General features: G+C 50.6%; 1 protein-coding gene across 8 annotated transcripts in view; it reads right to left on the bottom strand.

Moving 5' to 3' along the window:
- Rap1gap2 (RAP1 GTPase activating protein 2) overlaps positions 1 to 17,170 on the bottom strand; it is a 227,036-nt gene that overhangs the window by 89,460 nt on the left and 120,406 nt on the right. For all 8 annotated transcript variants that reach the window (XR_003734214.1, XM_028866705.2, XM_028866703.2 and 5 more), the window contains one exon: positions 13,597 to 13,681. Coding sequence is in view for 7 of the 8 variants with exons in the window: in XM_028866705.2 (XP_028722538.1) it covers positions 13,597 to 13,681 (85 nt within the window). In the remaining variant the exon portion in view is untranslated. The remainder of the gene's footprint in view (positions 1 to 13,596; positions 13,682 to 17,170) is intronic.

Consider the following 17,170-nt stretch of genomic DNA (forward strand, 5'->3'; position numbering starts at 1 on the left):
TGTATAGATACAAAAAAAGGAGGTAGACTGATTGATTCTGTCAGTTCTTTTCCTCTAGAGAACCCTGAATAACACAATGGGCTACATTAGACAGTCTCAAAAAAAAAAGCCTGATGACTTGAGTTCGTTCCCTGGGACCCACATGGTAGAAGAAAAAAAGTGAATCCTGAAAGTTGTCCTCTGACTTCCTCATGCACACTGTAGCATGTGTGTGCCCACACACATGCGCACAAGTGTACATGCACACACATAAATAAATCAAATAAATACACAAATAGGAATGTTTAAACATCTGAACTGCTGCACAGAAGCCCGGCTGCCTGGTCCCCACCTCCACCACCATCACTAACCTCGAGTGCCTATGAGCTCCCTGTGACAGGTCCCTAACCCTCCCTGGGCACTTCCAGCACCTTCCACGTTCTAAAAATCAAACGGGGTCTCCTGGCCTGCTTTCTGCTTTGCTAAACTGGTGTTTGAGGGACTTTGAAGCTCAGTAGCCTGAAAGCCCCCCCCCAAGTACTCTTGAATCAAACCCTCTTGCAAAATGAGGGGGGTCACTGTCTAGGGATTTCCTAAGTTGTTTAGCTTATGCAGCCCCCTCTTACCTCTACACCCAGCATTTGGACCATCAAGGCCATGAGAGCTAACTTATGTTGATTTCAAAGGGCCATCTCTGTGGTTCTTCCCTTATTACAGCTGCTAAACTCTCAGGTCCTGCTGCATCACATCTTCCCAGTTCAATCAGGAGTCCCCAAGCCTGAGGCCCTCCCTAAATCCACCCCACATCCACCCTAACTGCTGTCTCCTATTCCTCCCATAGTCCAGGTCTGTTGACCAAGCAAGGAGACAAAGAACACTCCTGAGCTCCATCTGGACATCTACAGGGGACAAGGCCTTGAATGCTCTGACCTGATTCTCACCCGACCCTCTGGGCCATCTCCAAGGTAAGATCAATTCTAGTCATTTTGGAGGCCATTACCAGGCCTGCGCCTGGGAAGAAAGGGCTCCAGAAACATAGCAGGTCCTGTTGCAAAGGTCTAAAAGGTGTATCCCTCTGACTAACACTGAAAGTTGCCATCATGCTGCCAAAGCCCGTCAGAGGGCAAACCCAGTCCAGTCCTGGAGCTCATGCTCCTGATGCTTCAGGCCAGACTCCCCTCCCCTCCCTCCTCTCCCCTTCCTCCTCATCCACAGCCACCAGCCTCTCTCCTTCCACTTTCCTTCCCTCCTCTACCTTGCTTCTTCTCCTCCCCCTTCCCAGTTCCTCTCTCACACACCCCTCCTCTACAACAGATGACGCCATCCAGCCATCCACCCCCTACTTCTGGCTCCCCATGTACAGCCAGACACCCATCGCATTAACATCTAACATTTCAGAAACTTCTCGGCCCCACTGCCAAATCAAATCGGCTCAGCCCATGCCATTCCCTCACAAACCCAATGGTTGCCATGTGTAATGGAGCTCCTGGCTCTGGAAGGCTTTCCTCCACACAGCTGCAGAGACAAACCCACTACCCCTGGCCCCTCCCCTCAAAAGACCCCCTCCAAGGGTCCAAGTTCACAGGCAGCACTGTTCTCCCACCAAAATCACCGGGTTCTCACATTCCAAAGCAGGGAGCCAGCCACAATGCAGAGGGGCACTATAGTTCATTGTTGATTAATCATTTGTATGCTCAAAGGCTCAGTTCATTGCTGGCTTTTTGTTTTTGAGACAAGGGCACTGTAGCCCAGGCTGGCCTCAAATTCATCACATGGTCAAGGATAATCTGGAACACAGATCCTCATGCCTCCTCTACCTCCCAAGTTCTGGGATGACAGGTGTGCACCGTCGTGCCTGGCTTGGTTCTTTTTTATTATGGTCTTTCTCAAAATCTTTAGAGAACTCATGAAAAATACTATCTCTTCTAGAGAGGAAATCTCTCTTTCTCTACACTCCAGCAATTCCTTCTGAGCCACTTGGGTTTTTGCAAGGAAAATCAAATTGGACTCTTTTTTATCACAAAGGAGCATAAACAGGGTGATCTCATTTATGCATGGCTCTATCCGTGTGTGCGATGCCAAGCTGGCTGGATGCTTAGCAAGTGGTGATGCTAGATATTTCTGGATAGCAAGATCATTAAGGCAGTATTAATATCTTAACAATGTACCTCTTTGTACTTATTGTACAGAGCATTGCTTAAGTGTTTCTCAATAAGCGTATATTCGTTAAAAAGTGGTTTATGAAGCTGGGTTTTGTTGTTGCTGTCTACTTGCAAGAGAGATGAATCATAATGGAAATTCTCTTGAAAAATACTGGGTTTGGGGGGCACAACCACATTCTAATATGGATCAGTCGAGAGGCTTCATCCATCATTTATAGGCGAGTATTTATCAAGCATCTACAGCAGGCTCCCTGCACACTGGGTTCTAGGCAACTGGTGGAGGCATACAGACCCATCCCTGACCCTAGGAGCTACAGGGCCAGGTCCCCCGACCCTGCCACACTCTGCTCCTATGCAGGCAAATAAAAGTCACATCTGATATCCAACTACACAAGTGAAACAAGAGTTGACCAGGCTCTGGACCTTACCATGTCCCCACCAGGAGCTCTCTAGGCAGAGCAGCCAAGACCCTGTGAGGGGTCAAATGCTACCCACCCCCACAAAAAAGACATGTGCATGTCCAAAGTCTGTGAATGGGACTTTAGGGAATGGCAGATGCCATGGTGTGAATATACATCCCTCCAAATTCATATGTTAGAATTTAAGGCCCAAGGGAATGGCATTCAAAGGTGAGGCCTTTAAGAGATGGTTAGCTCTTAAGGGTTTTGAACCCACAAACTGAATCAGTGTCTCATAAGAGGGCTGGAGGGAACTATGCAGACAAATACAGCCACACACAAAAGGGCCACATATGGTACACGACAACAAGGTGCCATCTTGGGAGCAGAAAGCAAGCTTTTACCAGATCCCAAATTCACCAGCACCTTGATTTTGGATTTCCCATCCTCCAGGAGAGTGGGAAACAAATGTCTGGTGTTTATCAATCACACAGTCTAAGGCAAAGAGGCACAATGGAGCTGAAACAGCTCTCAAAAGGCAATCACTGTCCTGAACTAACTCCCCAGAAGGCTTTATAAACATCAGATGACAAGTGTCCGGACACACAAAGTAGAGACATCCAGGGAGACAAGAGGCCGCAGGAGCACAGAGACAGAGGGAGGCGAGCAGTAACGTCAGAGCTACCACAAAGCCTGAAGAACAAGCAAGGTTTCTCCCACAGACTTTGGTGGGAGCAAGGCTCTGCTGACACCCTGATTTCAGACTTCTGGCCCCAAGAGCCGTGGGAGAATATGTTGCTGTTATTTTAAGCCACCCACCAAGTTTGTGGTAATCGTTAGAGGCTCTAGAAACAAATAGACACCCCAACACCCAAAACTCCATCTCCACACTCAGCCAGGAGCAGAGTCTGCAGGAGGTCAGGGCCAGAGTAGTGGCAGACAACAGGAAGCAGACACATAGGATCCAGCTGTTGGTGCTCGGAACTGCACCAGTGGCAATGCTTGGAGAAGAAAAGAAGCCACCACCCACTGCTTCCCAAAGCCCCGGATACTAGGCTTGAGGAACCAGTTGTAACACCAGTGCAAGGGGTAGGAGTAGAGTAGGGACAGAACATGGTAGCACCACAGCCATGGGATCTCAGGGTAGCACGTATGGCAGTTAAAAGAGAAGCATGGGTTTGTCATTAAAGCCGCCCTACAGATGTTTGGTTCCTTGACCGTGACAACTGCTAGTCTCTATAAAAACTGAAATACACTGCCTATATGGTGTCCAGACCTTTACAAAGCCCTTGCCAGCCCATGTCCTCCTTAAGCCTCACAGTGACCCAAAGGGCCTATGCCAGAGCTGAGGTTCTCAGAACATTGTTGATCTGCACAGAGTGGCACCATTAGTTATTAAACTCCAGATCAAGGGGAAATGAGATGACTCACCAGATAAATGCGCTTGCTACCAAGCCTGGCAACCTGAGTTGTATTCCTGGAAGCCATATGATGGTGGGAGCAAACCAACTCCCACAGGTTGTTGTCCAATCCCTACACACACACACCATGACGTGGACACACAAACGGGGATGGACACACACACACAAGCACACAAGTAAATAAAGGTCTTTGGGTACTGTGAGGCTTAAAGAGGACATAGGCTGGCAAGGGCTTTGTAAAGGTCTGGACACCACACAGGCAGTATATTTCAGTGTCTGTAGAGACTAGCAGTTGTTGTCACGGTCCATGAACTGAACATCCCAGGAAACATCACCACAAGACACCTGAATGCCAAGTGCTCCATCAAGGTCTCAAAAAATATGAGTAAGGCAAGCCAGCAACTGAGCCTTGATCCACCTTCTCCAGGCACACAACACCCAGACATCAGACAGCTCATGCAGAGGTTCTGCACCCCAGGCTGCACCCCACACAGCCTCCCAGACCCCTGATGCCCTGCCGTCGGCCTTCCAACATTCCCCACGACATCAGCATTTGCCCAGAAAGGCAGGCTCACTTCAACACCAGCTGTAGAAAAGGGACCAAGGGGGGACAAGTCTAAGTAGGCACTGACAGATCAGAAAGCATGTTCCAAGGCCAACCTCAGGACTTCATATAGTCCTGAGTGATCCAAGTCTCTACACACTCCCATTCCACAAGCTGCTAAGAGGAGGGTGGCCTCGAAGGTCCTTCCTGTGCCCACAGGAACTACCTACACTAGAACTCCTGCTTAAGTCACAGTAGCTTTCATAAGAATTCAAGAGTCCAGGTGGAAGCTTCCCGAACACCATACCTCCAGTCCTGCCAGGTAGGCTGAGCTGGTTCCTTACTTTTATCCTCTTCCAAGCATCCCATGGATATCTGCACTTAACAGGTAACAATTTATGTCTGAGAAAGACACTCCCATAGTACCAGGCCCCACTAATGTGGATGCCCACCAAGGCGGAGAACTGGAAGTCCTCAGAAAAAAAAACGAGGTAGCAAAAGAAGAAATAAGGTGTGCATCCATTCCTAACGCCAGCCCTAACAATAGTCCTAAACTTAACCCTAACCCTAACTTAACCCTAGCCCTAGCCCAAAGCACTGCTATCTTAGAAACAAAGTGTCACCCTTCAGAAATTATTTTGCAGGAACAATAATGGCATTGAAGAGCACAAGCCACACATGCATTCTGAATGATAAATGCACAGAATTTCAACCAATGACAAGCTCCAGAGACCCACCACGTGGGAACTCTTCCTGTCCCTACTCCACAAATGAGGAAGGCGTGGCTCAGAAAACTCACCCAGCTCAAAGTCCCTCCATCTCAGGCAGACTGACTCCAGAAACTGTGGAGTTTACCACTTTATGGGTCTGATCACTTTGAAGAAGCCCCTTGGGGACCAGGTCACACGGACTGGATTGGCATCCACACCAGTGGGGGATCATGGGACCAGTGTGAAGGTGTGGAAACGGGGCTGGGCTGCAAAATCCAAAGAGAGGGGAAAGAGGTCCCAGAGAGACAATTCAGGGAGCCCTGCTGTCTTGACCCACCCACTCAGAGAGGGTACAGGGTCCTGGAGGCCTGGAGATCTTGGCCAAGGCCTGTAACACAGTCTCTGTACTGGTTAGTTTTTATGTCACCTTGACCACGCAGTCATTCTTAAAGAGAACCTCAATTGTGAAAATGCTCCCACCAAATCGCTTGTTGGTAACTGATGTGGAAGGGCCCAGCCCATTGTGGGTGGTGCCACCCCTGGGCTGCTTGAAGGCCCTTCCTGTGCCCATAGGAACTACCTGCACTAAAACTCCTGCTTAAGCTGCTATAAGAAAGCAGGTGCTATAAGAAAGCAGGCTGGACAAGCCAGGAGGAGCAAGCTGATGAGCAGCACCCCTCCATGGCCTCTACATCAGCTCCTGCCTCCAGGTTCCTGTCCTGCTTGAGTTTCTGCCCTGACTTCCCTTGGCAGTAGACTGTGATGTGGACCTGTAAGCTGAACTACATCCTTCCATCCCCAAGTTGCTTTTGGTTATGCTGTTTTAACACAGCTATAGAAACCCCAAGACAGTCTCCATGAATGACTTCTAAAAAGCAGGGCTCCTCTCTAGGGCCACCCATCAGAAAGTCAAGGGTTCAAAGACAATTGAAATAGGCAAAGCTCCCACAAGCTAGTGACTCTGGGTTCCGTAAAGAGAAGCAGTGATGGTCTGTTTCTCAGAGATAAGAACATCACACAGCTGTCACTGTCATCAATCACCATCGTCACAGCACCTGCTGTGTCATGGATTACATCATTGCTACTCAATGAGCTGCCAATACACACCCACCGTTCCTGCGGGTGTCTGCTGCCCCGTGACGGAGGGAAAGAGACGGAGTCAGGGAGCCTATGCGCTTGCTCAAAAGACTCCCTAACAGCGATAGTGTGGCTAACGGTTAGGGTAGTGTGGGGTGGTAGTTAGGACACGGGCTCTGGAGCACGCCACAGGCTTGCTACTAAGCAGCTTCAGGACCTTCAACAAACAGCACAGCCTCCCGGGACTATTTCTGGCAGAGGTGCCTAAAGTGATTCCTCTCCAGTGACAGCTCCAAATGATTATGGGGGCTTTCCACAGAGCTTGGCTGGACAGGATTCTGAAGCCACGTGGAAGCTCTCAGGAAAGAGCCCCACGATCAACACGATCAGTGGCTGATACATACACAGGGAAGAGGGTGGCGTCATGTGCTCTCAACTCCTCAGATAAAAAAGTGCCATGGCCAGCAGAGATGCTCCCCAACACACGGGTGCACACCTATGGCCAACAGCTGTCTTGACCAAGACATCCAAGCAATTCAATGGGGGGGAGGGGGGGGGACGTCTTCTCGACAGATGATGCTGGAACACTGGGATGCCTGTATGAGGTTCAGTGAACTGAGCCCTGACATCAAACCACACACAACGTAAGCAGACGTGGATCTCCATCGGACTCAACATCATCAGTCATTAGGAAAATACACAAACTAAACCACAGTGGGCTGCCAATACACACCCACTGAGGTGGCTAAAACACTCAAGATTGGCAGTGGTCAATATTGACAAAAATAGAGAGCAGCCAGGACCTAATGGCACTGCTGACGACGTGCACCGTGGTGCAACCAATGGCAATCTGTCACTTTTGTATGACGTTAAAGATTCAGGGCTGGGGATGTAGCTCAGAGGTAGAACACTCACCTAGCATGCACAAGCACCCAAAGAAAGAAATAATAATAAAATAAAGGTAAAGAGTCAGGCCAGGTATGATGGCACATACCTGTAACCTCAGCACTCAGAAGACTAAGGGAGGCAGACAGCTGTGAGTTTAAGGCCAGACTGGCCTACAGAATGAGACTCAGGACTCAAAGAGAAACAACAAAATGTTCACTGGCTCTTGGATGTAGTGATTCTATTCCCTGAATAATCTAAGAGGAAAAAAAAATACAAGTCCAAACAAAATTATACTACAGCAGTCAGAGTTTTTGGCTATTAGTATAGCCCAAACCAAACACAATTCAGTTGTCCCTCGATTGGAACAAAAGCAAATCAATTGTGATGTCTTCATATGACAGCGTATTGCCCGGTAATAATAACAACAACAATAATAATAAATAGGACTGGGGGCTGGCACCAGGGACAAAGAAGAGAGATGGACTGGCCATGGATCAGTGTGATGAGTTGAGGAGGGAGAGGGTGAGCACAGAAAAAAGGTGAGTTGGAGCCTCAGCCCAAAGGGATGCCGAGAGGGTCCTCCCATGTCCACTCCCTTCACACTTACAAAGCTTGTGCAGCTGCCTCCCTACCACTGAGGGAGAATGAGAGAAGGGATTAGTGGCCTTGGGGATAAGACCCTGAAGGAACAACATAGGGACAAACTGTCTGCACCTCTCTCAGGGGAGCCCCAGCTTCCATCACCTTCATCTACAAAGGAGAACATCTGACCTGGAATGTCTCAGACTTGCATGAGGAGGACTTGGAAAGCTAAAGAAGGGTCACCAGCCACCTGACCAACCTATCTGGGACTCCAAAAACAACTCTGGCAGTTCAGGTCATAGTTAGCTCAAGCCCCGGAGAAATCAACATCTAGGAGATGCTTCTAGGACATTCTTCAAGAGAACCTGAGGGTCAGCCCTAATTCCTTCCCCAGGGGGCAGCCCAACCTGCTTCCCAGGGTCTTCCTCTCCTTTATCTCCAGCTCCTCCTCTCCTCTCCTCCCCAGTGAAAAGCCACTTTTAATCTGTGAGCGTGTCACATGCTGAGCCATATGGCTTCCTCTGCTAAGTTAAGGTCCCCGGTGGAGGCTCTTTGAGGGTCAAGGACCAATGCTTCTGGGTGGTCCATGGGGACCCATACAAAGCCAGGCACACTATGGGGTCTGCTGAATGCCTACCGGTCCTTGTGGATGTGAAAATCAAACTGGAAGAATAAAGCCCTGGCAGCAATCCACGGCACAACCAGGCAGCCAGTTCCCACCCCATGCCTAGCCTACCCTGCCCGTCCTCGGCTTGGGCTCTGCCTGGGAACTGGGCTCCTGTTTCAGCCCATCTGCTCAGCTTTTTCTCAGCTTCATATTGGAGGTAGGAAATCCCCGAGGGGAACAAGCGGCACAGTGGGAGAGAGGGACCAGTCTGGAACTCCACCTATCTATAAAGGAAATGGATCACCAATTCCTGACCCAAGCTCATCAACCAAAGGAGTATTCTGCATTTGAGTCACATGACCAAGGGATCCAGGTGAGCGCCTCTCTTTCCAGGCACCTGCTTGGGTGGCAGAAGATGGATTCAAGGGGCTGGGGAGATGGTTCAGTCAGGAAAGGAGCTGACGTGTGGCATCAGGACTTGAGTTCAATGCCCAGAACCCATTAAAAAAGCCAGGCGTGGGGCCAACAGCTATGGCTCAGCAGGAAAAGGCGCTTGCTGCCAAACCTAATGACCTGAATTCAATTCCTGGGGCCCAGATAGTAGAATGAGAGAATCAACTCCTACAAGTTATTCTCTGACCCCCATACTTGAGATGTGGCACATGTGCGCACGCACACGCGCACACACCCAAAAAAAAACCTAAATAAATAAACAAAGTGAAAGCCAGGTGTGGCAGTGGGCACTTTTAACCTTAACTCTGGGGAGCCAGAGACAAGCTACGAAGCTATTGGATAGATAAAATATCCTGGGGCTCTATGGCCGGCCAACCTGGCTTACTTGGCAAGTTCTCAGCCAGTGAGAGACCTTGTCTCAAAAAAAAAAAAAAAAAACATGAAAGAGGGGACTTGCTGTAAAGAAAAAAAAAGGCTTAAGGGGCATGCAGGGGTGAGGATAAGAGAAGGTAATGGGGGAGTGTGTGTGTGCATGTGGAATTGTCAAAGAATAACAAGCTCAAAATAAAAATGTGACTGTCTGATACCACCCTGGAAACAGAAACAAAACCAGGGAGGCAAGAAAAGATCTCCTAGATATAAGACAGAGACTGGAGAGATGGTTCAGTGGTTAAGACTGCTCTTCCAGAGGACCCAGGTTCAACCCCCAGCACCCACATGGCCGCTCACAACCATCTGTAACTCCAGTTCCAAGGAGATCAGACACCCTCTTCTGCTCTCCACGGGCATTGTCTACACATAGCTCAGAGATATACATGAAGGCAAAACACTTATACATGTTTAATAAAAGTAAATAAATCTAAAAAAAAAAAAAAAGGTAAAGATTCAGACCAAGGCCCAGAGCACATTCCTTCAACCTGGAGGTCTCAGGCTGTCCACAACAACTCAACCACCCTAAGTCAGGAGCCAAGGGCCCTAAAGACCAAGAAAGGGTCATCCAGGAGCTCAGTCCCTGGCAGGATGGACAAACCAGCAAAGATCAGCAGCAGTGATGGATGAGAACAGCCTTGGAACTCTCCATCTGTGCTGAACAAATCAGTCGGCTGTGAGCACTGTGGTTTTAAATCCCTGGAAAGCAGTTAACTTCATACAATGGGGAAATTTCCTAGCCAGAGAGTCAAACCACAGCCACAGAATAAACCATGACAGACACAAAGAGACCAGAGACAACAGACCCCAAGACCAGCTACATACAAGATCCCCACCCAGAATCTTTAGGGCAAGCCCAGCTCCCTCCTTTCCTAGCTGACCCTGCCTTTGGAGTCTGGACACAAAAGTCTCAGGCTAGGAACTTCCTGAGCTGAATTCAAAGAGTTTTTCAGAAGATGGTGTCTGAAGTAGGGGATGCCTTCTGATTGTGAGTCACAGAGTTCACCGAGGATGATTCAGAGCCTGCTCTGGGCCTGCCTGAGGCTCTCTCCCAGACAACTCACATCTCCAATAGCCAAAGCACAACAGACTCCTTGATATCTCTCTCTCTACCTCTCCCTCATCTCTATCTCTACCTCTCATTTCTCTCTCTACCTCTCTCTCATCTCTCTCTCTACCTCTCCCTCATCTCTCTCTCTCCCTCTTCTCCTCCCTCCCCCACCCCAGCCTCCTTCTACCATTTGGCTCTCTGCTTTCAATAGGTCCACACACTAGAGTCTCCCATCCGTCTCCACTCCCTGACGCTCGGCATCTCCACTCACTCCTCAGCACTGCCATCTGCTGTCACCTCACCTCTCCAGAACTGGCCTTAGTCATAGCCCAGCAAACACCAGGCCACTCTGCACAGTGTTCCTCTGTGCAGTCCACATCACACTTGGCCTCACCCCGGCAACCGGCTCAGCTGTCCATCCCTCACTGCAGAGTGCTCTTTCCTCTGTGTCTGTGGGCAGCTTCTTCCACCATACCAGTCCAAGGACATCTCCTCTTCCCACTCCATACCCTCCTGTCTATGGGCAGCTTCTTCTACCATACCAGTCCAAGAACATCTCCTCTTCCCACTCCACACCCTCCTTAGACAGCTGCCCAGCCTGTGAACACACCATGAACAACCTGACCCTTTTCCTCCCAGCTAAACTATCCCCCCTCAGAAAAAAACACTTGCACCAAGTTCCATAGCTCCAGACCTCGGGACCATTCTTGCCTCCTCTCTTCAAATCACCTTGTCTCATCAACCTATCACCTGAGAACTCTGAGCTCCACCTACTTCCAAATAACCCTGCTGGTACCCTGGGGAAAATCCCACCCTCTTCCCCTGTCCTCCAACAGCAGCCTCCAGTACATCTGCTGGTTCACACTGTTCTGGCCCTCGCAGCAGTCAGGGTGAATGCTTGCAGGCCCCATCACAGCCAGGGGTGGTGGACACCTCTGATCTCTGCACTCGGGAGGCCAAAGCCAGAAGGGCCAAGAGTCTGAGTTACACAGCAAGACCTTGTCTAAAAGAAAACAAAAACAAAACGACACCTTCCAGTGCCCTTAATTGGGAAAAAAAAATCTAAAATCTTTAGCAAAACTTCTGCTTGACCTAGAGTCTGCCTTCAGGTCTAGACTCTTCACCCCTAACTCAGGATATTCCAGCACTTATGGTCTTTTCCAGTTCCTCTCTCTTCTCCCACCTCCTCTCTGGGATCCCTGAGCTGCTCTGTGCCTCTGGTCAGGTGCAGGTGCCATTGGGCAATCTGAAGCAGGGCCCAAGACTCAGCATTCCTGAGAGGCTCGCCGATACTGCGAGTGTGACTGGTCCCTTTACCTCACTTTGAGTAGCAAGGGTCTCGAATGCCACTATGACTCTACCTTGATGTAGGTCTCCCTCAACTCTCAGGGCCAGCTGAAATGGCATGTCCTCCAAGAAGCCCTGTCTGTCACTCTCCAAAATCTCCTCAAGGCCCGCCCCCTTATCCTCCCTGAGGGATATGGGGCTTCCCCTGGGAACATTCGCCTCCCCTAACTGTCCACCCCTCTTCCTTGCCTTTCCTTTCTCAACTTCTGGCTCCCTGGGTGGACTATGAACTCCAAGAAAAAAAGAGAGTTCAGTATCTTTTTCATCCCTGGGTCACTAAGCACCCACCCAGCACTGGCCCTATGGGTTCAGAAGCCCCTGCAAGGGGCCCTGCCCACTCTGTGTCCATTCCCCCTCTTAGAGCGGTGCTTCAGTTTTCCTTCCAGGAACCACCCTGGTCCTTCTCTCAGTTTCCCTGGGGTAGGTCATGAGACTCAAGCCTGTCCAATCACAGCATTCCATTTGTCTAGCCAGTGGGCTTCCTCCCTGGGACTCTGTCAGAACTACTGGCAAAAAAGCTATTCTTTTTCCATGAGAGCTACTTATCTCAGAGGAGATGCCGTCACGATCCTGCCATCACTGAAGCAGAGAATGAAACACATCACAGAAGAGAGGGGAAGAGGCAGGCTCCCCCAGATGAGGCCATGCCTGGGAAAGTTCCTAAGCATAAGTGAATAGTGTTTCTGTCACTTGCAACCAAGAGTCCTGACTAATGCAATTCTCAAATAAACACTGGGTGTTGAATGAATTAAACAGTCATGCACGTAGAGCGTGCCAAGAGAACCCTCTGACTCCTAGGCTTCCTCATTATCCCTGTAAACTCTTGCTGTCCATGAGCAGAGACAATCTTCCCACGGCCAACTCTGCAGACCGAAGGGCTGAAACTCAGACTGGCACATCCTCCTCTGTGCCAGCCAACCAACCCCAGCAGTTGGTCATACTATCCCAGACTAGGCTGGCTTTGGATGCCCAGGCATTCCCACCAAGAAAAGAGTTGTGCCATCCATCTGGTGCCCTGTCCCACATCCCACCTGCCTCTGAATGCCTGCCCCAACTGTCATTGTCAATATTCTCACAAATGCCGTGCTGCTCAGTGTGAGGTAGATACATGCCATGGGATGGAGTTTATCTGCTGTCTTTGGGGTGTCAGGGAAAAGGGGAGCCGCCCAAGGCAGCAGGGAAGAGATGCCAATTACTACTTGTGAATCATCTCAGAGCAGAGCCACAGGACCGACACACTAAGAGGCCCTGAGGGCCCTTCAGATGACACAGGAAACAGGAGACCTCCTCAGATCGAGTCTTTACCCAACAAAGTGTGTAGGTGGCGTTGGGGGTGAGGCGCAGCTGAGCCAACGTGAGGTTGTCATCCCATGGAAGTTGGAGGTGGAGACCGAAAGCAGAAAGGCATGGAAGGGAGGTAAAGTCCCCTTTCTGGGAAGGGGAGGTCCTAGGCTTGGAACCAAAGAAAGAGTTCTCTCCAAAACAGGCAGCTTTCCCACAGAGACTGGGGTAACAAAGCCATCTTAGAGGGGCCTATCAAAAACAGGCAGACTGGCATTCAAATGCTCTCCAAGTCCTAGAGGGCCCTCCTAGCCCCCGCCTATGTCGGATGGCAGTGTCTTTAATACCCAGCCACCTTCTGTCCCCTCTACTTTATCCCATGTGGACTCCCTGTTCTCAATCCCACCATTCCACACGGCTTCTCACTCCAGCATCCTGCCAACCCCACTGCGGCCCGGTCTGTTTCTTCACTGCCCCTTGACACAGACGCCACGTCAGCCATACTGTTCTTCCACTCCACCTGACTTAACACGGTCTTCCGAAGCGTTGGAACCTCCATGGCCGCACGGGGACAGAAGTCGATGGACAGGAAGCTAAAACAACCTCAAGGCCACATGATGCTCCCAGGCATCCCCTCCCTCCCACTTCCTGGCTCTGAGCCTCTTACCTTCATGGTTGGGGGTGCAGTGAGCGGAGGGGACAGTGGCCGATCTGGGAGGGTCACATCCGAGCTGTTGGCCAGCTCCTGCTTCCTGCAAAGAGACCAAAGGACACAGAAGCTGTGAACAAGGGCTGTCTTGAACCTTCCCTCTGAGATCTAGGGGTAGCTGAGCCTGAAGACGTAGCAGATGATGCAGAAAACTGAAGTTGACTGCATTTCTTCACTGGAATGGACTAACATCCAAAGAAGGACTGTGGCAAGGGCAGGCCCTGGTCCATCAGGACCTGTGAGTCCTCAGGGGCCTGCCAGAATCTCCAAGGATGGACCCCAAGAACCTGCTTTACCTAGCTTCTCACATGGTTCGGATGTACCCAAAGTCTCAGAACTACCAGTTCTAAAAGACACAGGCCTAGACTCAGAGGGAGATGGGGGAAGGGGTCATCATGTGGAATTCACTTTCCCATGGGTGCTTCTGTCCATTTGGACATGCACTACACACACACACACACACACACACACACACACACACACACACACACGCCTGCACGCGCATGCACACGCGCGCACACACATACACACACACCCTGGCCACAGACCCAACCTTGGGAGGACAGGGCTGCTGCTGTGGAAGCTGCAGGTAAAACTTATTTTAGTCCATGTGGGGTAGGACCAGGTTTGAGGCAGCTAAACAGAGTTGAGTCACCATGGAAACGCTCCTCTCACATACTCCCCACTTCCCATCTGGCCCTTGCTGGTGACCAGGGAGAGCTTGTTTGCTGTCCCATCACCAGGCAGACTGCTTAGGCTGGGAGAACTCGCCACAGCGAGTTACGCAACAGGGCCATCTGGGCAGAGATGGGGATTCCCCAGTGGGCCACGGACTCTGATATGCCCTGGAGGGGAGGAATGGCAAGTCAAGACAGTAATCCTGAGAGCCTACAAAGATCCAAACTGGGCCGTTAAAGCTCCTAGCTTCACAGGAGCCCCACCCTGAAGACCAACAGGCAGCCCATCGCCCATGTCTGTGTTAAATGACCAAGACCCACCATTCCCCACTGGAGGGAACACTCTGTACCTCTTCTCAGCTCATGGCCTGCCAGTAGTAAGGACAGCCCCAATCCAGATTGCTTCATGAAGGAAACCCACATCCTCTAGAGCCATACTCCCCAACTTTCCAGAGAGAAATCCCAACCCTTGAGCCCAAATACAGTCTCACACCGGCTCCCCAAGATCAGAGGCCAAGACGGTCTAATGACACTTCTTGAGAAACCTGGCTAGGGACAGGGCCATGCTGTCTATCACAGAGACCTTTGCTTTTTTGCAGCCAGCCACCCGCTCTGTCCTCTAAGCAGCCAGACAGGGAGGCTGGTGAACATCTGGCTTGGCTCAGGATCCACATGACTCTACTAACCTCAGCCCCGGCCAGCTCCCTTTCTCTCCCCCATCTGCCTGTGTCCTTACTTCTTCCTGCATCTCTGTAAGAGGATTTAAGTGGGAGCAGTCTCCTCCCTCCTAGTCCAGACTGTGATTGGCCCCAAGAACCAGAAAGGACAATATTCAGCAATGTGCGGGTACACACACACACACACACACACACACACACACACACACACACACACACCACGAATGCAGGAGCTTTGTCTGCCTCTCAACACAAGCTACCAGCCTCCTTTTCCATATGTAACTCGGCCCTGCCCTCACCTGCCTCCTGATGAAGCTGGCCCAGCACAGCCTCTGCCCTGTGCCTCTCCCTCTGCCACTCATTCCTCTTTCAAGCAGCCACTGCTCCTCTCATGGGCCTGTCCCCTGAGAGCCAGAAAGGGGAAGAAGGAAGAAGGTTGGTCTAGGGTGGGAAATACCACACTCGGGTACCCCAAGATAAAGATAAGGGAGCTGGGAGGCTGGCAGAGAATGGAGAAGAGGCAAATCCCCCATGAGAGAACACAGGCTGCTCTGGGCTCAACCGAGAACTTCCAGCCACGCCTTGGTAGATAGATGGCTTCAAGTACACCCACAATAGAGGCACACTCGCCATCCCTCTTGGCACCTTCTTGGCTCCATCCCTTCCTCCAATTTAAGAGCTAAATGTCTATTGACAGTTAAACTGTGTCCCCTCGGGCTGGAGAGATGACTCAGAGGTTAAGAGCACTGACTGCTCTTTCAGAGGTCCTGAGTTCAATTCCCAGCATCCACATGGTGGCTCACAACCACCTGTAATGAGATCTGGCGCCCTCTTCTGGCCTTCAGGCATACATGCAGACAGAACATTGTATACACAAATAAATCTTTAAAAAAAAAAAAAAAAAACTGTTGACATCTCAATCTGCAACACCTATGAGTGGGGCCTTATTTGAAAACAGAGTCTCTGCAGATGTGATCGAGATGAACCTTTAACACGCCCCACAGTGGCCGTGTAAGAAGAGAAGGCAACTGTAAAGTTACAGACCCACGTCTCCACCAGGGCATGATGGACTTAGACGGTAAGGTGATGTGGCTGCCGGGGAGGAATGCTACAGATTGCACCAACCACCAGGAACTGGAAGAGTCGGAGGACTCTTCCCACGGTCACCAAGTGAGTGTGTTTCTACAGACATCTTGTTGGAGTCCCAACTTCCAGAACTGAGAAAGGACATGTCTGTTGCCTCTAGCCAGATCTAGCACCTGGTACCAGCAGCCCTGGGAAAGTAACAACACAGCCCAGGCTCTCACCTCCACCCTTGCCCTTGTGATGGAAAGATCAGAATGAAGAAGGTGAACTCCCAGCTTCGACCACGACCCCACCCCCTACTCTGATCAGCTGAGCCCGACCTTGTCCTGCCCCAGCCCTCATGACAATGACATTTACATGCGAGCTATTGCCACCCCCAGGCCAGACCTAGCCACCAGCTGGCACCAAGATAAGATAAGGTGAGAGCTTCACGTGCAGTACAGTTCCTGCTCTTTCTCTCTCCCTCAACAAACACATCACACATGAGGAGGTGAAACTGGTGTGATTCTATCCAGGGATAACCTTGACCACTCTCATTTGTTAGAAGCAGAAGGTAAATCATTAGCAGAAGTAACAGGTTTCTTGTGATCCACAGTGTCGTGATTCTGGAGGGGAAATTGCCCCTCCCACTGACCCAGACAAACACGAACATGCTGTAAGGACACAGAGCCCCACATTTATCCAGGAAACACATAAAGGAAGGTGCTTGTGACAGGGACAGGTGGTGGAGAGGAGAAGGGAAGAGGAAGCTGGAGAGAAGGCAGGGGGGCGAGGAGGAAGATTCTCCTCTCAGCTGAAATAGAGAGGCCTGCAGACACTGAACGGGCAGGTCACCCGGGGGCACTGCCCACTCAGCATCTCTGCTGCTGCAGAGCCAAAGGGGCTAAAGCTTCTCCACTCTGAGACTGGCTCCTAGAAGCACAGGGGATCCCAGGGCAGAGGGGAGGGTGCAGGGTGGCCAGAAGAGGCCCCACCTGGCTTTAGCAAAATGCAGTCTAGGCAGATTAGAACAGAGCGTCCTAGAGCAGAAGTGGATGCACCTAGGTAAAGCTGGGCCCTTGGGAGGTCACTACGATGGCACCTCAGCATCCA

The sequence above is a fragment of the Peromyscus leucopus genome, chromosome 8b (genome assembly GCF_004664715.2).
Source record: "Peromyscus leucopus breed LL Stock chromosome 8b, UCI_PerLeu_2.1, whole genome shotgun sequence".
Classification (NCBI taxonomy): Eukaryota; Metazoa; Chordata; class Mammalia; order Rodentia; family Cricetidae; genus Peromyscus; species Peromyscus leucopus.